The sequence below is a fragment of the Chaetomium globosum genome, genomic scaffold (genome assembly GCF_000143365.1).
Source record: "Chaetomium globosum CBS 148.51 scaffold_1 genomic scaffold, whole genome shotgun sequence".
Classification (NCBI taxonomy): Eukaryota; Fungi; Ascomycota; class Sordariomycetes; order Sordariales; family Chaetomiaceae; genus Chaetomium; species Chaetomium globosum.
Window position 1 is genome coordinate 3,017,503 of NT_165976.1, and position 18,732 is coordinate 3,036,234.

The 18,732-nt window shown below is 56.5% G+C and overlaps 7 protein-coding genes across 7 annotated transcripts in view; 5 read left to right on the top strand and 2 right to left on the bottom strand.

Annotated features, from left to right (window-relative positions):
* The window catches only part of CHGG_00977 (uncharacterized protein), a gene marked incomplete at both ends in the record, with an annotated part of 3,660 nt that extends 1,868 nt beyond the window's left edge, over positions 1–1,792 (bottom strand). Inside the window, 4 exons of the mRNA XM_001220197.1 lie at positions 157–250; positions 744–995; positions 1,066–1,607; positions 1,735–1,792. Coding sequence (XP_001220198.1) covers positions 157–250; positions 744–995; positions 1,066–1,607; positions 1,735–1,792 — 946 coding nt within the window. The remainder of the gene's footprint in view (positions 1–156; positions 251–743; positions 996–1,065; positions 1,608–1,734) is intronic.
* A 1,202-nt stretch (positions 1,793–2,994) lies between these two features.
* CHGG_00978 (uncharacterized protein) lies at positions 2,995–4,297 on the top strand (the record flags this gene model as incomplete). Its single annotated transcript, XM_001220198.1, has 2 exons — positions 2,995–3,611; positions 3,694–4,297. The coding sequence occupies 2 exons, from the start codon at positions 2,995–2,997 to the stop codon at positions 4,295–4,297; spliced, it is 1,221 nt and encodes a 406-aa protein (XP_001220199.1).
* Positions 4,298–5,161: 864 nt separating this feature from the next.
* Positions 5,162–8,464, top strand: CHGG_00979 (uncharacterized protein; the record flags this gene model as incomplete). Its single annotated transcript, XM_001220199.1, has 3 exons — positions 5,162–7,051; positions 7,108–7,401; positions 7,466–8,464. The coding sequence occupies 3 exons, from the start codon at positions 5,162–5,164 to the stop codon at positions 8,462–8,464; spliced, it is 3,183 nt and encodes a 1,060-aa protein (XP_001220200.1).
* Positions 8,465–8,831: 367 nt separating this feature from the next.
* Positions 8,832–11,702, bottom strand: CHGG_00980 (uncharacterized protein; the record flags this gene model as incomplete). Its single annotated transcript, XM_001220200.1, has 3 exons — positions 8,832–10,829; positions 10,882–11,334; positions 11,403–11,702. The coding sequence occupies 3 exons, from the start codon at positions 11,700–11,702 to the stop codon at positions 8,832–8,834; spliced, it is 2,751 nt and encodes a 916-aa protein (XP_001220201.1).
* Positions 11,703–12,462: 760 nt separating this feature from the next.
* On the top strand, positions 12,463–13,546 carry CHGG_00981 (uncharacterized protein; the record flags this gene model as incomplete). Its single annotated transcript, XM_001220201.1, has 3 exons — positions 12,463–12,590; positions 12,656–12,855; positions 12,969–13,546. The coding sequence occupies 3 exons, from the start codon at positions 12,463–12,465 to the stop codon at positions 13,544–13,546; spliced, it is 906 nt and encodes a 301-aa protein (XP_001220202.1).
* A 780-nt stretch (positions 13,547–14,326) lies between these two features.
* CHGG_00982 (uncharacterized protein) lies at positions 14,327–17,123 on the top strand (the record flags this gene model as incomplete). The annotated part of the gene is made up of 2 exons (XM_001220202.1): positions 14,327–14,796; positions 14,930–17,123. The coding sequence occupies 2 exons, from the start codon at positions 14,327–14,329 to the stop codon at positions 17,121–17,123; spliced, it is 2,664 nt and encodes an 887-aa protein (XP_001220203.1).
* Positions 17,124–18,103: 980 nt separating this feature from the next.
* The window catches only part of CHGG_00983 (uncharacterized protein), a gene marked incomplete at both ends in the record, with an annotated part of 1,489 nt that continues 860 nt past the window's right edge, over positions 18,104–18,732 (top strand). The window contains 2 exons of the mRNA XM_001220203.1: positions 18,104–18,223; positions 18,337–18,667. Coding sequence (XP_001220204.1) covers positions 18,104–18,223; positions 18,337–18,667 — 451 coding nt within the window. The remainder of the gene's footprint in view (positions 18,224–18,336; positions 18,668–18,732) is intronic.

The window sequence follows — 18,732 nt, forward strand, 5'->3', positions numbered from 1 at the left end:
GAGGGTGGTGATGGAATCTCGGAGCTTTTCCGTCCGTGGATGGACCGTGAAACTAGGTTTTGCCGAGACTTGATAACTTTGAGCGACGTCGAAGGGGCGCCGTAATCGGGTTAGCGACTTTTCACACCAACCCCTTCCATGGTAGGGAAGTCATACTGAGCCACTCGTTGAGAAGTCTGGCACCGCCCGTGGTTACGGTCCGCCTGATAGCATGCAGCAAGCTTCCCTTCAAGGCGCCGTCCCTCATAGTCTGTTTAATCTCCAGGGAAGCGCATGCTATTCTTGTCGATGCTCATGACATGCGTGCTATCGTGACGGAGAGGCGGCTGCAGCTTCATGCTCAGTCCCTGCAGTCTGCCCTTGACAAACTCAAGCAGAATACTCCCCGCCTCCACCTCACAACCTGTTAACTCGCCGACTGACTTAGCTGGTATCTCCGATTCTAGCAAGGGCGCCCAATCAGACAGCTGCCGCAGGGCCCCCCGGGGCGAATAGGTTACGAGGTAACTTTCCTCCTTGAGGACAGGCAGGATAGAGTGGTTCTGATCAGATTCGAGTGCTTGGTCAAGGACCACCTCACGAGGGCAGACTCGGGAGAGGACGGAACTAAGCGCAGCTAACGTTGTCGGTTGGGTGAAGAAAGAGCCTGTTGACAGATCCAACCATGCCAGGCCTACGCGAGTCGTGGCATCATTTGCGGACTCTGACGTTTCTGTGGCATGTTGGTCCTCTTGGCGGCTCACATCATCCGATACGGCCTTCTCGGGCAGGTGAATGGCCATGACATAGTTGTTTGCATAGGGATCCATGAAGTTCTCGTCGATGAGGGTGCCTGGCGTGACAATACGGGTCACCTTGCGGGTGTGCATCAGACCTCCCGACTTGACCTTGTCCGAGGGGTCATTTGGGAACTCCTCAGCAATGGCTACATGGCGGTTGCAGTCCTGGACGAGAATCTTAAGGAAGCGATCCAGCTGGAAGAAGGGGAAGCCGGCCTGGCAAGAACAGAATCCATCAGACTACCAACGAACAAGACAATGGCACGGTGCGGGCACGGAACAATACCATGGGAACTGGGCCGGCACTTGTTTTCTTCTGCGCTACCTTGAGGTTGAGGAGCGGGCCATACTCGTCGGCGTGGTCAAAGTACAACTCGTAGAAGCCACCGACACGTGTGAGCAGCACACAACTGTCAAACTTTTGCATATTGCGGCGTGCCTGTAGCATCACGGTCGGGTATGCTGGTTCATCTTCCTCAGGCGGGAGGGGCTCCAACGGTGCAACAAAGCCCTGGGGTAAGTCGTCGAGCTTGAAAACTGTCCGTGTTTTCTTGCCGCGGACCTGGAGATGCGGGATCCTTCGCAGGCTTTCAGGTGGCCCAGGCCCACGATGAACCAAGGCCGTGGTTACATTCCGTCGACCTGGGCACCTGACGGTGGCGGGGCTACATGGCGGGAGCGAACGAGATCGGCCGAGGCACGCGATCCGAAGGCGCGGAGTTGACGTTGAGCGCGCGCAAATCATCAAGTATGACCTGTTCGTAGTGTACTCCACATCGGGAGATGGTGGATGGGTAGCGTTAGGTTGTTGCTCTGTGTTGTCGGGAACTATTTCTTGTGGAGTTGTTGACTAAACTCGGCATCATTTCTCGAAAAATTAGAAAGCAAAGAGCTGGCTTGGCTGGTCAACCCAACGCCGGAAATGGAAGTCAAAAATGCTTGGCAATTGATGGACCCGCATCGCTGTTAAGAGCACGCTTTGAAATCCCCGGCTGGGCGTTTTCCTTGCCCATTTCGGCTAGCTTATTACCAAGCCCATCGGACCACCTGAAATCCGCAAGGCCAGCGCAACACCGATCGTCAAATATCCCAAAATTCTCGCCGATAAACCCCGGAGAAACAAAACGGCCACGGGCGGCACCGCGTTGCTCCGAACGGAGGTGGCGATGCGCCGAGTCCAGTTCCAAATTCCAACCGAAGAACAGAAACTAGATCTTCGGGCCTAGACAAATCACTGCTCGCTTCTAGATTTGGAATTTGGCGAGTTGGCTGAAAAAGCGCTGAAGATGGTAGCAAAGCACGCACGGAAAGCAGATCCAGGCGCTGGATCGGCGGAAAGATGCAATGAAGCGGCGGTTGCTGCAGATGAGTGGCACCCATCCCACAATTTCTGAAAAATGCGAGCTGTTTGAGATGGCCCAGGTGGGCAGAACCAATCGTGCAAGTTTGGAACTTCTGGGCATGTTTTCGGGTGGCCCGATCTTGTTGTCGGCCGAGGCGCGCCGACGGTGGCCATTTGCTGGAAACCCTCGGCATGGACCGATTTGGACCCATCCTGCCATCATACCACGGTTTTCCAGGCTCTCCTCAGACCATTTTTACCCGCGCCGTCTGCTACCCGAGCTCGAAGGGGCCTGTCTCCCCGCTTCGACCAGACCATCGCAACCCGCTCCTGTCGCCCGGTCTCAGACCTTTCTTTTTGGCGACTTGTCGGGCTCTTATGCGCCCCGCAGCTACCCGCCACGGCCTGTTGGCAGTGGGAACATGTCGGGCTCCTCGGTGCTGCGTTACTGCGTGATTAGGTCCCGAGGCTGATTGCCAGGTGCTGACGAACCCACTTATTAATCTACCGGTGGCTGTTGGCTGTTGGCCCCCGTCGCATTCTGAGATGGGGCGTTGGGCGAGGGAGGTGGCCGGACTTTCGGGAAAGGTGAGTTCGGAGATGTCGGTATAAAGAACTCTCTGGCCCGCCGCACCGGACTCAGCCCCCGATATCTTGGATCTCTTTCTATATTTTGGCCTTGTCGTCGCGGCATTTTTGTCGGGTGCTTTACCTGTTGCATCTCCCAGATATATTGCATGCGGTTGACGGCGCCAAGTTGTTTGTGGAGCGATATTCAAGAGAAGCAAACGGACGGCAAACATCGAGGAACGGACTCCGGAGCCCCTGAAACGCTATCACACCCGCCACACCTAATTTACCTACCCAAAAATCATGGCGGCATCGATCCCGCTGCCTTTGAAGGCCCAAGTCCCCATCACACCTCCAGCCGAATTCCAAACATTCATGAATCGCCTCCGTTCACAGCCACTTCATCCTTTCACCCCGGGGGTCCAACTACAAACAAGCTCCACCCACCCACAAGAAAGAAAATCACCACAACTCGCGCAACCTTCATCAACCTCAGTGACACCAAACGCGGCCGATTCCATGCCGTTAAACCCCTTCTTATTCCCCAGTGCGGCCAGCTATAACCATAATCACCATCACCACAACCACCACCACAATCACCATCACCTCAACAGCAACACCCCCCACTCCAACTCCCACACCACCGACGCACCCACACCCCCAGCAACAACACCACCACAAACAACAACAACAGCAGCACCACCACTCCCACCAACAGCAGCAGCACCAGCAGCACCGCCACCAACATCGGCCATCGACCCGCGCTACCTCGCCATGGCCTCGCGCATGGCCAGCTTCTACCAGCAGCGCAGCGAAGCGGCCGCGGCGGCCCAGCAGCGACAGTGCCAGGCGTGGATGGACAGCGAGCAGCAGCGGCGGCGCCAGGCCGTGTCGCAGGCCGCCACCGTCATGATCGCCTGGTACGTGCGCGACCGCCTCTTGCGCCGGCGCCGGCGCAGAAGGAGGCGCTTTCAGAGGGGGCTGGTGGCTAGGGGTGCGGAGGGGAGTGGCGGTGGGGGGGGCGGCCATTGCAGCTGCTTGGGATGGGGGGGCTGGTGGGGGTGCGGGTGGTGCGGGTGGGGGGTTGTTTGCGAAGAGGGTGGCGAAGGGAGAGGCGGTGAGGAGGTGGGTTATGGCGGCGTCGGGGCCGGTGAGGGATGGGGGGAGGAGTGGTGGTGGTGGTGGTGATGGCTTGGGGAGGCAAATGCCGAGGGATAAGGACGAGGTGGATTTTGATATGGATCGGGACGTGCCGGTTGATAAGGACGCTCACCTCCTTGAGGTGACCGGGAATATCATCAAGAGCCACTTGGCGGGGACAAATGTACCGCTATTAGGGGCACTGTCGTTTGATGAGAGCGAGAGTGACAGCGAGAGTGACAGCGATAGCGAGGAGGAAGATGAGTTTATGGACGATGAAGAGGAAGAGGGGGAGGAGGAGGAAATCGGCGAGGAGTATGAAGAAGAGGAGGACTACGAAAAGGATAATGAAGCGGAGGGGGAGGGAGTAGGAACAGACGAGAAAAAAGCCGTGGAGAATACGCCCAAAGGTGAGGGGGACGGGGCTGGGCTGGGAGAGCCGGTCTCTCTCACCAAAGACGCTTAGTTGGGATGACGTTCAAGGCGCCCTCGCAGCTTAATGTTAGTTACTTGAATCACGAGTCTCGTGGAGAGCTCGTGGACGAGCCAGGGGAGTGATCCAAGAGAACACGATCTCCAGACATAAAAATATATTAAATACTATTACTCATATTCTAATGACCATTCGATCTGACTTCATGTGTAACCTGAAGCAACATCTCTCACAGGCACATGTTCAGAGAAAGTAACCGTCGTCATGCCACCGCTGCCGTTGGACAACTCCGGGTTGACGATAAGCAAGTTTTTGGTAATATCACTATATTTCATTGAGTCCAACGTGGTTTCCAAATTGCAACATTGTCAAGACATTAACCACCAAAATACCAAGTCAGATGCCCTCCATATTGTAAAGTCCGTTGTGAGACCTTTCATGTCTTCACCAATAATGTGCTGCCCTGATTGGCCGGGCGCCTTCCGCCGGGGATTGCGGGGAACCTGGTTGCACCCCTGGCAGGGCAGTCGCAGCCCCAGGACGTGACCACGGCGGGAGGGTCCAGCTGCATCCGGCAACCAACCACCTGCCTTCTCTGTGTTACCGTTCCTCGTTTACACTGTTTCACTCCTTCCCGCGCTACAAGTAGACACCGTCTTCCTCAGCGAGTTTCTTTTGTATTTAAATTTGGAGGGCAAGGCCACTTAAAGAGGACCTGAACTTCTCGGCCGCAGGTTTCCCGGCATCTAAGAAGACAGAGCTCCTTTCCAATTTGGCTTATCTCTTGAGAAACACTCTTCCTCCATCTGGTTCATCTCACCGCTGTTCTCTTCAATTGTTCCACTTTCATCCCTCGTAACCATAACCATCCAAGTTTGCTCCCGTAACGCCAATACAATGGGTGGCGAGACACGGGTCCAAAAGGGCCCCCGGAGCGACTATCCCCTCCGTGCCCCAAAGCCCGTGGGCCAGATGATATCCAAGATCTACAAAGAGCGCATCAGCCAATTCTACTCCAGCGGCCAATATGAGCACGAGAACCTTCGCGCCATGATGAACGAGGCCGTCGTCTCCGGCGAGCCCCACGTCCAGCTCTCGGTCTGGCACGCCCCGGACCTGACCCGGCCTACTTTCAAGAACGCCACGTCCCAAGAGTTCAAAAAGACCACCGTGGGAGAGTCGTTCGGCCCGTCATGGTCGACTCACTGGTTCAAAGTTGTCCTGAGAGTCCCCAAAGAACTCCAGGATAAGAGGCTCCTCGAACTTCATTGGGACGCGAACAATGAAGGTCTCGTCTGGAACGAGGACGGCCACCCACTTCAAGGCCTCACAGGCGGCGGTGAGCGCGTGGAATGGGTCCTGCCAGACTCGTTCCGTGATGGAAAGGACCACACCATCTACATCGAAATGGCCTGCAATGGCATGTTTGGAAACGCACCCGGTGGAGATGCCAACCAGCCGCCGAACCCAAACAAGCGCTATCGCCTTGATCGAGCTGAAATCGTGGCCGTTGATCCGGATGCTCGCCAACTCTATATCGACATCTGGATCATTGGCGATGCTGCAAGGGAGTTCCCCGAAGACTCATGGGAGCAGCACAAAGCGCTCAAGACTTGTAACGAAATCATTGACACCTTTGAGCTCGGTAATAGAGAGTCGCTAAAGACGTGCCGCACCATCGCTGAGGAATACCTGGGATCCGATGTCAACTCGGCCAAGGTTTACGATAGTGGCAAAGAACCGGTCGTCTTCGGCATTGGGCACTGCCACATCGACAGCTGCTGGTTATGGCCTTTTGCTGAAACCAAGCGGAAGGTTGCCAGGTCGTGGTCCAGCCAGTGCGATCTGATTGACCGGTACCCCGAGCTCAACTTTGCTTGCTCTTCGGCTCAACAGTACAAGTGGCTCAAGCAGCTGTACCCCTCCGTCTTTGACCGCGTCAAGAAGAAGGTCGCCGAGGGCCGCTTCCACCCTATTGGAGGCAGCTGGGTCGAGCACGACACTAACATGCCGAGTGGTGAGTCGCTTGTCCGCCAGTTCCTGTATGGCCAACGCTTCTTTGAGAGCAACTTTGGAAGCCGCTCTCAGACCTTTTGGCTACCCGACACTTTCGGGTACTCGAGCCAGCTGCCCCAGCTTTGCCGTTTGGCCGGCATGACACGCTTCCTCACGCAGAAGCTCAGCTGGAACAATATCAACCGTTTCCCCCATACCACCTTCAACTGGGTTGCCCTTGATGGTTCCCAGGTCGTGTGCCACATGCCTCCCTCCGAGACGTACACTGCCGAAGCCCACTTCGGCGACGTCAAGCGAAGCATGTCGCAGCACAAGTCCCTAGACCAGGATGCCACATCACTGCTTGTCTTCGGCAAGGGCGATGGAGGCGGCGGTCCTACCTGGCAGCACCTCGAGAAGCTTCGCCGGTGCCGTGGTCTCAGCGACAACGTCGGCCTCCTGCCTCGTGTTCACTTGGGCAACTCGGTCGACGACTTCTTCGACAAGCTTGAACGCAAGGCCGACTCCTTCGTGACATGGTACGGCGAGCTGTACTTCGAGCTGCACCGCGGCACGTACACAACCCAGGCAAACAACAAGCGTAACAACCGCAAGTCCGAGGTCGTGCTTCGAGAGGTGGAATTATTGGCCACCATTGCGTCAATCATAGATAAGTCATACAAGTATCCAAAGGAGCAGATCGATGCCATGTGGGAGCCGGTATTGCTTTGCCAGTTCCATGATTGTCTCCCGGGCAGCTCCATCGCAATGGCCTACCGAGAGTCAGACGAGGTGAGTTGCAAACAGGCAGCAAACAGGAGAACAGGAGACATACTTACAGCGTTTAGATGTATGCCGAGGTTTTCAAGACTGCCGAGAGCGTCCTGGAGGATATCGGAAAGGTTCTTGGTGTATCCCAGGTCCAGACCACGACGATTCGCGATGGCTTCGCTCTAAACACGCTGCCGTGGCCTCGCAGGGAAATTGTTGATATATCGGAAACCGAGGCTGCTCTTGCTCGCGGGAATGGCCCGCTGATGAAACTGCGGGCTCTCCAGACGAACCAAGGCGACTCTCTCGTCTCTGTCAAGGAGGTCTCGACAGATGTCTTTGTTCTCGAGAGTGACCAGCTCAGGGTCAGGGTGGAAGCCAGGCGTCATTACATCGCTGTATGACAGGCTCGCTGAGCGCGAGGTCATCCCCAAGGGGCAGAAGGCTAACCAGTACGTCATCTTCGACGACAAGCCTTTGTACTGGCAAGCCTGGGACGTTGAGGTCTACCACCTCGAAACCCGCAAGCCCCTCCATTCAGGCGAGACCAAGATCCACGAGGAGAAGAAGCACCGTGTTAGTCTCATTACCCACACCAAGATCAGCGAAAAGTCGTCGATCAAAACGATTCTCACGCTCAATGCCGCCATCTCGGGCCAACAATCCCATGTCGAAGTTAGCAGCACCGTCGAGTGGCACGAAACCATGAAGATCTTGAAGGTTGAATTCCCTGTCGACATCCGCAACACTGAAGCCTCGTACGAGACGCAGTTCGGTGTCATCCGCCGCCCGACCCACTACAACACCTCTTGGGACATGGCCAAGTTCGAAGTCTGCTGTCACCGCTTCGCCGACTTGTCAGAGAATGGCTACGGCGTGTCCATCCTGAACGACACCAAATACGGGTTTTCCACGGCCGGTAACGTCATGCGCCTTTCGTTGCTGCGCAGCTCCAAAGCCCCCGATGCCGACGCTGACATGGGCACCCACCACATCCGCTGGGCCATCTTGCCGCACCAGGGCGCCTTGTCGCACGTCACTGTGCGAAGGGCTGCCGAGTTCAACAGCCCACTTAAACTCCTCTCTGCCCCGTCCCGCGAAGCGGGGCTGGTTGCCCTCTCGGAACCCCCCGTGTCTCTGACCTCGGACTCGAGCAAGGCGTTGGTTATCGACACGGTCAAGCGCGGGGAGGACGACGAGGACGTGTCCCGCGGGGAGCTGCCCGTCAAGGAGGGGCGGAGTGTCATTGTGCGGCTGTACGATAGCCTGGGCGGCCGGGCGCGAGGCACCGTAATCACGACGTGGGATGTCACGCGGGTGACCAAGGTCAACTTGCTGGAGGACGAGCTGGAGGAGGTGGTCTTTGAGGGGGGCAAGTTCGCGGTGGATTTGAGGCCGTTTGAGGTTGCCACTTACAAGTTGCAACTTGCGTAGAGGTTTGTTAAGTGGTGAATTGTGGGCGGGGAGTCCGCTATGTTGTGTATTGTACGGATGAATGAATCATTGGGACGAAGTGGTAATGGTAGGGAAGTCGGCACGCAGGAGTGATTGATGTGTTTGTCATGAATAGCTATGAAACTCAAATTGAATATCGTCATTGAAATTAGGGACGCGAGTGGCCTACGAGACCTTTTTGCTATGCCGACTCTGATATTGCAACAAGCTACTTTGTACCCGTGCCACGTTTCCAAAGCCTTGCAAAAATTCTGCTCTATGCATAAACACAACACCAACCACCAAACCAACCAACCACCGAACCCTACTACTACTACACCCAACAGACCCAACCACACGCAAAACTCTACCTCCCCCTCGCAGCCTTCCTCTTCCTCGCCTCCTTCTCCCGCGCATACTCGTTGGCCGCCTTGCCTTCCTCGCCTTGGATCTCGGCCACGAGCCGCTTGTACTTCTTCTCGTAGGCGGCGTCGCGCTCCTTCTTGACGCGCAGGTTCTCGCGCTGCATGAAGGCCGCGTCCTTGCGCAGCTCGCGCAGAGCCCCTTTCCGTTCGCGCTTGTGCTCGGCGCGCAGCTTGGCCAGCTCGGCGCGGTCGCGGTCGGGGTCGTAGTGCTTGTTGGGGTCGAAGGCGTCTTCGAATTTGGGAATGTAGGAGCGGATGGCGAGTGGCCGGTGGTGGTGTAGTTCGAGGGGGCGGCGGGAGAGGCGGGCGAGTTGGAGGAGGCGGGTGAGGGTGGTGGTGGTGTCGGTTATTTTGGTGAGGAGGGCGGGGGGGAGGTAGGTGGCGGTGGGTTTGCTGGTGAGGTGTTGGAGGACGAGTAGGGCGGGGTGGAAGGTCTCGTGGAAGGCGGGGAGTTTGTGCCAGGTTTCTGCGGCGGTTTTGAGGATGGCCGTGGTGGTGCTGATGAGGGCTACTTTGAGGGATGCTTCTTCGGCGGCGGAGAGGGACTGCTTGGGCTGGCAGTCGCCGCAGTTCAGCTGCCGGATTGTGGTTTTGCTGGCGCCCTTGATCCGGGTCCCCGCGGCCGGATCGTGGACGGGGAAGAAACCTAGGCTTTTTCGCGTCTTCTCGTGGGCGAGGGAGCAGAGGGTGTTGAGGCAGAAGTTCATCAGCTCTGGCACGTAGCGCTTCGAGAACTGTTGATACTGGAGCGCAAGGATCGAGAGATAGGTTCCAGTTGCGTAGTCTGAGAGCGCCTGAGGGATCTTTTGCCCCAGGTAACGAGCAATAGCTAACATGGAGGGAGTGACGACCTGGTGGAAGTGGTCGGATGTTGGGAAGGTTGTACCAACCGCAGTTAGAAGGACAAGATCCCCCACCGTGAGGGCCAGAGGACGATTTTGCTCGATCTCCTGGATGTGGGCGCGGTATGCCTTGGCCACTTCGATAGGGAAAGACTTGGCGAGGGAGTGAATGTGTCGGCTCAGGTTCTCCAACGTAGGGAACCATTGCGGCTCGAAATTATCGCCCAGGTACGCGACATGTTGTACAAGGGCTTGGGAAAAGTTGCCCAGTCTCTCCTTGTTTTTGCTATCCAACTTGGGGTGGTAGAGCGCCCGGATTCGTTGGACAGCCACGGGAAGTTTAGAGACTTCGATACCATCAAAAGCCTGGAGCATCTCGGCGTGGGTCTGTGGGCAGGGGAATGTGTAGGGAATGCCGTCCTCGTCGTCTCCCTTAGTGTTGCTAGATATTTGGAAAACGGGATCCTTGGTAACCGCTTCTGTCAGGATCCCCTTGACAAACTCGTCGTCGTCGGATCCAGATTCTGACCCCGCATCCTCATCATCACTCCCCTCATCCTCCATATCGCTCTCGAGCTCCAATTCGGAGCCACTGGCAACGAGATCGTCGTCGATTAAAAAGTCGTCCTCGTCGTCGAATCCTAGTTCAGCGGCAGTCGGCCGGTATTTGACTCCCGCACCCAAGCCATATTCATCATCATCATCCTCGGCGTCGAACGGATTGTCAGCATCCTCGTCGTTGGCTTTCCCTCTCTTGCCCTTCTCCTCGTCATCTTCATCATCCGAAACCACCTCTCCACGCATGCGTTTGAGCCGCCGCTCTTCGAGTTCTTTGAGTCGCTTCGACTCCTCTTCTGCCGTTTCCTCCTCCGTCTTCGTCCTTTCGGCGGGCTGCGCTCGTTTATCCGCCGCGAGCAATCTTATCCGGAGATCGTAATCCTTATCGAGGGCTGATTTGTCCTTCCCGGCAATGACCATGGAGGGCCCATCCTTCGCCGGCGGTTTTTGTCTTTGGAAAAGAAGTGCTTGGATCTCAGGCATGGTCTGATCGAGTTCGGCTCTGAGCTCGCTGTCTTCGTCTTTGGCCGCTTGCCGTTCCTGCAGGATGTGAGTACGGTGGGTATTCCCAGGCGAGCACGATGAGACCTACATATCTGTGCTGCTTTGACTTGGAGATAATTTCCTCGTAGATCTCCTTTTTCGTCTTTTTCCGTTCGGGCTGATCGTCGTCATCCTCCTCCTCCTGCTCCTCCCCGGCTTCCGCTCGGCGTTGGCGCTTTAACATCCTTCTTTCCGCGCGCGAGTTGTCGGATTCATCCCCCGACGCTAGGTCCTCCTCATCGAAATCATCCTTCACGGGTACCTGGTCTTCATCATCGTCGAATAGGGGCCTGCCCATATGGGTCAATCCCCCCATTGGTTCGTCGTCCTCTTCGAGATCAAACATGGAACTCTTCTTGTGGTTCCGCTGCTGCTCCCGGGTGAATCTTTCCATCATCTTCTCCTCGAGCGACATATTCGGATCATCCTCGCCGAAACGCCTATCGATAAGCCCGCCGACCTTGTTGCGCCGTTGCATTTCGACCAGAAGGGTTTGCCGCCGCTGACGATACATCGTTAGTGATTCACTCTAACTCTCTCCTCCCACCTCCCATTCCGTGTTGGACATACCCGCTCCTCGCCCACTGCCTTCGCCAACCCGGGCCGTCCCTTGATGCTCATCGTCGCCTTGTCATTGGCCGGCTTGTTGGTGGTGACCTCGAACTTGGGCCCGCGAGCGTTCGTCTTGAACTGAAAGGGGTTGAACTGCTCGCGAATGCTAGCCAGGGCTTCTCCCCGCTGTAGGCGCTTGTCGGGTCTCGCCTTCTGCTCCTCGGCATTCTTGCGTTTCTGTTTCTTGGACTGCTGGGGACCAATAATTCCTTGGTCTTTGAGAGAGGCTTTCAGCCTCTTCAATTGTGACCCGGCCATGTTGTGGCGCAATTCGTTGCCTTATGGTCGCTCGGGTTTGTCGTAGCGGGAGCCTTTCCTGTCCCTGCTTGGATTTTGAGATTTTTGGATGGCATGCACTGCTATCTTATCTTGGTTTCTGCCCCACCTGCAAAAGGAACTGGCATGGAATTTTGGCGGTGATATCCGGCAGTAAATGCAAAGTGGGGAGGTAGGCTCCCTTTGGCCAAAAAAAGCCGAACTCGCAAGGGGAACAAGAAATCAAGAAAAGAGAAAAGAAAGGAAAAAGAAAACCAAGAAAAGGAAGAGGTGAAGAAAACCGAGAAAAATAAATGAAATAAAAGAAACCGAGTCCAATAAAAAGTAGACATTGAGCTATCGAATGGCTTTCTTTTATTGGTCTTGTCCAAGGTTTCGGCGGTACCTCCCTTGGAGTTCGGCTTTTTTTTGCCCAGAGAGTGGTAGGTTCAAGGTTCCTCCATTGCTGCGATGCCGTTGGCTTTACAAGTTCCAGGTACGCCTCTCAGAACTGAAAAGAACCCACAGATCTGGAATGTGTATTCGTAACCTTTTCGATGCGTAGTTTGTTGGACAAACGTTCTAGCGTGCCCAAGCTCCGGCATTCAGTTTCACGTCTCGTCCGAGGGGCGTGGCGTTAAAACCCGGCCCGTACCAAGATGCGCATAACCCTGCGTTTCCCAACAGCAACCACCAAGCGCTTCAGCTCCGGCTGAGAGTATCCACTGGTTCCGGTTCTGGTTTGGAACCGCTCAACACCGCGATGGCCGCGAAATACTTCCGCGCTGCGGGGTGGTTAGGCAGGCTCATCCGGGATGATCGGATTCTATTTGGCTATCTGGCCATCAACGCCCTGGGGTGGCTTTTCAGCGTGCGCGTTCTCCTCAAGAAGTGGCGCGATGAAGCCGAGATCAAACCACCCCAGCCCAAGACGCAGTACATCACACAGGAAACAGAGGACGCGCTGAACTTGGCACACTCGACACACTGCTTGGTCACTACAACCAATCGATCCGGGAGACGTCAGCCAAAATCGTTTGCGATAGGGCGATTAACGACCGAGATACCGTCGACCAGCTGCTCTGGGGCATCACGCGCAAGGACTATGATGAACGCATGAAAAATGTGGGGGCGCTTGCCATTATCACCGATCCTCGTAAGTGACGACTCTGCAGACTGGCGATTCTTGATGTGAGACTAACAGCGGCGAAGCAAGTCTTGAGCGACTCCACAGATGGAAAGCCTATGCTGCCCTGGTCAGGTGTCTAGAGTTATCTCTGGATCCGGAGCAAGAAGTGCTCGATGACGAAGACTCGGATGAGTACACCTTGCGCGACATGACAGACAAGCTGTGCCTGATGTTTATCAGCCAGCTGGTGAGCCGCTTCGATGCCGAGAAGCTCGTCAAGGCCAAATTTGTCGAGAAGTGGCTGGCCAAGCAGAACTGGGGAGCCACGGAGGAGGAGCGCCAGCGGAACTTTGCGCAGTACATGCGCTGCAGAGGCAACCGTATCAACGACATTATCGCCTCCATCCGAGGATCGCAGGCTGGCCGGGAAGCTCTGGAGAGAACCGGCCTCCTGCCCCCATCCTCCCCTACCGATAGCGACCCGGAGGATAACGTCCCGCTGATCGAGCGATTCAGCGTTTTACTTCCCAGCAACATCAACATCAGCAACCTGCGCGAGGATGAGCAGGCACGACTTTTGATCCGGTCTCTCCAGGAAGCGCCGACGGCCGAGGAACAGCGCGTGAGGCATCGACACCGTGAGGCTATGGTTCTGAACGATGGGAGCCGCCCTGTGAATAGTGAAGATATCATACAGAGGCCAGAGTCTCCGAGATGATGCTTGGCATAGGCATGGTTGGGGGCATGATAGGTTTCGGGCAGGAGCGTCTCTGCCTTGCTTTGCCTTCGTTTGCCCCTTTTGCTTCGCTGCTCTCCTTTTTGTTGGGCCGAGAGGAACCAATCACCCCGCCGATCCCATTATCGCGTCGCCGGCAACTTTCTTCTGCCGCTACCGACACGAAGGAATCAGGCAAAGAAAGATAAATACAAATAACATAGGGATGAAGGAAGACAAAGATGATTATGATTGAAGAAAGGAATAAGTAGTTAAAGCAAAAGCAAAAGTAAACATGGTTGAATAGGTGTTCATAAGGATAATTGAAAAAGTGAATGCATTCAAATAATTCAAGAACCAAGACTCCCTAGAGAGGTACCTGACTTCGTAATTGTACGTAACCAGAACCGATCCGTTGATCGTTTGGGTTTAATTTCCCTGATCTGTAGTTATTTCTCTCGGCCGAAATGTGACCACGAGACGGATAGAGCGGATCTGAAACCGAAGGGAGAGCAAAAGCGAGCCGCAACCCTCTGCGGAGAGCGTTTCTTCCCCTCTGTTACGTTCCATCGTCATTTGCTGAACCGTACCTCCAACCGCTGTTGTTGCTTGTGCAGTGAGCATCGGTGGGGCAAGTGTAACTTGGGGCGGGTGTCCGTGCCCGCGCTTCGTTCCTCTTCAGGCGGGTCAATCAGCGCCGGTCCCCAAAATACTGGGCAACAGTGGGGTGTAAACAAGACAAAGGAAAGTCGGTCGCTGTGGCCGCCACTGCTTCCACTCAAGATGACCTCCACAACTACAACAACATCAACCTACAACACCACGACCAGGCATACCTTGTCGCGGCGACCCGGCCGCAGCGGCATAGCGACTGCGTCAACCCCGAACCTGAACCAGCTTTATACGTCACAAACCTCGCGTTTATTACCCCCGGCGCTTGCGCGCAAGGGGTCGGTCGCCGCGCTTACCCAGAACTCGTTGGCCTCCATCCCTGATGATTCGGAAGGCTACGCATACCACGCATACAACTCGGATCTGGCCAGCGACACTATCCCCCCCATGCCGCCACACACTCCGGGCCGCTTCGGCGGCGGCGACGAGGTTGCCATCGGTGACACGGTCGACGTCCCGGGGAACATGACGGGTACCGTCCGGTTTATTGGGTCCGTCGCTGGGCGCAAGGGCAACTTTGCCGGCGTCGAGCTGCACCCCGATTATGCGCCTAGGGGGAAAAACAGCGGTGATGTCGATGGGTAAGTGACTGTTTGCTGTTTGATTCCTGGTTCCTGGTGCTTGCTTGCCCGCGTCCCGCGTCGCATAGCTGAGAGCTGGCGACACATGCAAAAAGCTTGGCCATGACACTGACCGGGTTACCCCTTCATGCAGCGTTTACTACTTCACGACAGTACAACCGGGCGCCGGCATTTTCCTCCCCTTATCCAAAGCTGTTAAGCACGAGTCACCTGCCGTAACCGGCAACTCGTTTCCGATCACACCAGCAAGCGGCGGTTTGAAAGTCGCCAACCAAAACTCTCTCAACTTCACGTCGCCGACCCCCGGTGTGCCCAAGTTCAGCCAGTCCGTTGGCCCCAGCCGTGCCTCGAGCCCACTGGGAAAGAAGACGCGCCCGTCGTTGCCACGCCCAGAGTCGCCTGTGAGGAGGCTGATGACGCCAGGTCCCCGTCCGTCCATCACCACGCCAGCACCGAAAACCGGGGCGCCCAAGTTTGGGAGCCCGATATCAGCCAACAAGTTTGCCCAGAGCGTCCGCGGCACTACTGGGGATCCCAACAAACGGATGCTGGGACATGGGCGGAAAGGGAGTGTCGGGCCGCGTAGTGTCTCGGTCCTTGGGACCACCTCGAATCCGCATTATACCGACGATGACACGACACCAATGGGCATACAAAGAACACAGACGAACGGTAGTATGGGTTCGGCCTCGTCCTTTTCGCTCAAGGTGCGGCCTGCGTCGAGGGCCATGTCGCGTGCTGGTAACCATGGCAACGACGAAGAGGTAGAGAGGCTCAAAACAGAGCTGGAAAATCGGGAGCAGCAACTCAAAGAGCAGGCTGCGACGCTGGCCGAGATGGAGACGAGTCTGACAGAGCTTCAAGGGCTAATCGAGAACTCGGAATCGCATATGGGACAGCGACGGAACAGCATCGACGACAAGGACTCTGGGCAGCTTCGGGCTTTGGTGAGGGAGAAGAACGATAAGATTGCCATGCTCACAGCCGAGTTTGACGCCCACAGAGCCGATTTCCGTAGCACGATCGACACACTAGAGATGGCAAGCTCGGAGACGGAGAGGGTCTACGAGAAGAGGATCGAGGAGCTGATGCAAGAGATTCAAGAGCTCCAAGATAGGACGGCCGACGTCGACACTGTCGCGGCGCAGCTGAAACAGCTGGAAGAACTCGTTCAGGAGCTTGAAGAAGGCCTCGAAGACGCTAGGAGAGGCGAGGCCGAAGCGCGGGGCGAGGTCGAGTTCCTTCGTGGAGAGGTAGAACGGACGCGCACGGAGCTCCGCCGAGAACGGGAGAAGGCCCAGTCCTCTATGAATGGCCCCAACGGCGCCGCGAACAGCGGGTCCATGTCCAAGGAGTTGGAACAAAAAGAGGACGAAATCAGAGGGCTGAAGGCCATCATTCACTCGCTGAGCCGAGATTCGGTCCCGAACGACAACTCGGAGAGGACTCCCACTCAGCGCCAGTCTGCTATCCGTGCTTACCAGGGCGAGTCCATCGAAGACCGTCTCACCCGCGAAAAGCTCGACCGCGAAGTCGCCGAGCTTCGTGCTTTGGTTGAGAGCAAGACCTCCCGGGAGGAAGACCTCGAGCGCGAGTTGGAGTCACTGCGCAGAGGCAGCGTCATGACGGCCGTCGGGCCAGCTAGTCACCGTGCGAGTGCCATGACTATCGGGAGCGCCGCCAACGACCGCAGCTCGATCCGTGACTCGCGCGGAACTGTCATTGCACCGCCCAGCATCGGCAGCCCCGAGCCCCAGCAGCACCTGGGCTTGGCCCCGCTCAAGCACAACCGCGGTACCACGCTTGACACTATGCCTGAGAGCGACACCTACAGCACGGCCACGGAGAACAGCACACTATGGTGCGAGATCTGTGAGACCTCGGGGCACGACATCCTGACGTGCACCAATGTCTTCGGGCCGGACCAACAACAGCGGGACGACAGCAGCGATAACAACGATATCGGCGGCGCCCGCACCCAGCCTATCGAGGAGAGCGAGAACGAGTACCACGAAGCGGCCAACATTAAGCCCGCCCCGCTATCACCCATCAAGTCGGCCAAGCCTACCCTGCCCATCAACTCCCCCGTTCCCACTCCGACCACCGCCATCGCCCCGACCTTTGCGTCGGCCCCGGTCCCAGCTCCGGCCCCCGCGCCGTCGGCCGCGCCTGCCACCTCGCCCGGCGTCAGGACCGTCCCTAACCCGATGGAGTCGGGCCCCGTGGCCGGCAAGGACAGCGGCGTGGTGGATGCCAGCAAGTGGTGTGCGCTGTGCGAGCGCGACGGGCACGACAGCGTGGACTGTCCCTTTGAGGATGCATTTTAGAGCGATTGTTGGCTGTGCTGCCGTTGACGGCTTGGGCAGAGGCGTGGGCTTTTTTTCTGCCTGCCTAGATGGATGGATGGATGGGAGACGGGGTTATGTTTGTTTGAGTCTACGAGGCTGATGAGAGCTTCCATTCGTTGGCAAGGTCAATGGGAGCGGTACATTGAGGTCCGGGTTTCCCGGGATTATGGGTATTGTTGTGTTAAGTAGGGCTTTGTAATTGAATTGTTTTTTTCTCGAGATCGGGTGTGCTTTGCGGTTTTAATGATGGATAGCGAGCGGCCTGTCTTGGGTTTTCTGTGTTAAGTAAACATGGGCGCATCAAGGCTGTTCGTTAGCAGTGTAAAGATCTGTACGGATGTGGCAACTAGGTAGTTATTGTGCAAACCAAAATCCTAGGTGGGATCATTCATCCGTTATCTCTGGCCAGGCCAACTTCCATAACCGTTCGTCTCGTGTATTCTCGTTCAATGCATTCGGTTTCTTCGACCCTGTTTACCTACCTTATGTTAAACCCCTCGCTGGTTGCCGGGGAGCTCAATCGATGCCTATCAACAACGCTAAATTTAGCGGGGAACACCCTGAACAAGACCCGCCCGTCGGCTATGGCGGAGCGCTGCATGCGGCCGGGCAGCGGACCCACCCCGGCCCAGCTGTTCCGTTGCGCAGCACCTTAGCGGCTGAGATGCTGGCCAGCGCAACCTGGAATCCATCTGGAAAACATCCTGACAGCTTGTCAGCAGGAATCCATCTGTCTGACAATTTCTACCAATTCCAATTACACTGCGGCTACGAAACCACAGAGGTAGCCGAGCAAGCCGTTTCTTTGGCGAAGGAGTGACCTGTCCCCGAACCCCAAACGACGACCAAAGACGAACTCTGTCAAAAGAGAGAACAACCGATACCATCGATGCGAACGCTTCACAGCGCAACCCACCATTGACACCCCCAACCTCGAGCGCACCGCGAAACAGCCCGCCATGGCGCAAGTGTTTTTCGACCTCGTTTCCTCCTTTGGGAGCTGCCTCAACTGCTTCCCCAGCTCGCCCACGCTCAAGGTCAACAGCCGCAGCTTCAAGATCCTGCGCCTGCTAGGCGAGGTGCGCCAACCCCCCTCCCACCACCACCACCACCTACCCACCCACCCAGTCCACCCCAACCAGATCTCCCAGTACCTACCTAGACCTTCCCCCCACTAACCCTCCCCCCCCAGGGCGGCTTCTCCTATGTCTACCTCGTGCAAGACACCTCCACATCCGAGCTCTTCGCGCTCAAAAAAATCCGGTGCCCGTTCGGCGCCGAGTCGGTGGCGCAGGCGATGAAGGAGGTGGAGGCGTACAAGCTGTTCGCGCATAGCGCCGGGGTGATCCACAGCGTCGACTACGCCATCGCCACGGAGCGCGGCGGCGGCGAGCAGACCAAGACCGTCTACGTCCTGCTGCCCTACTACCGCCGCGGCAACCTGCAGGACATGATCAATGCGAATCTGGTGAATCATGCAAGGTTTCCTGAGAAGAGGTTGATGTTGCTGTTTTTGGGCGTGTGTAGGGCGTTGAGGGATATGCATTTGTATCGGGCGGTGGGGAGGTTGTGGGGGTGGGGGTGGTGC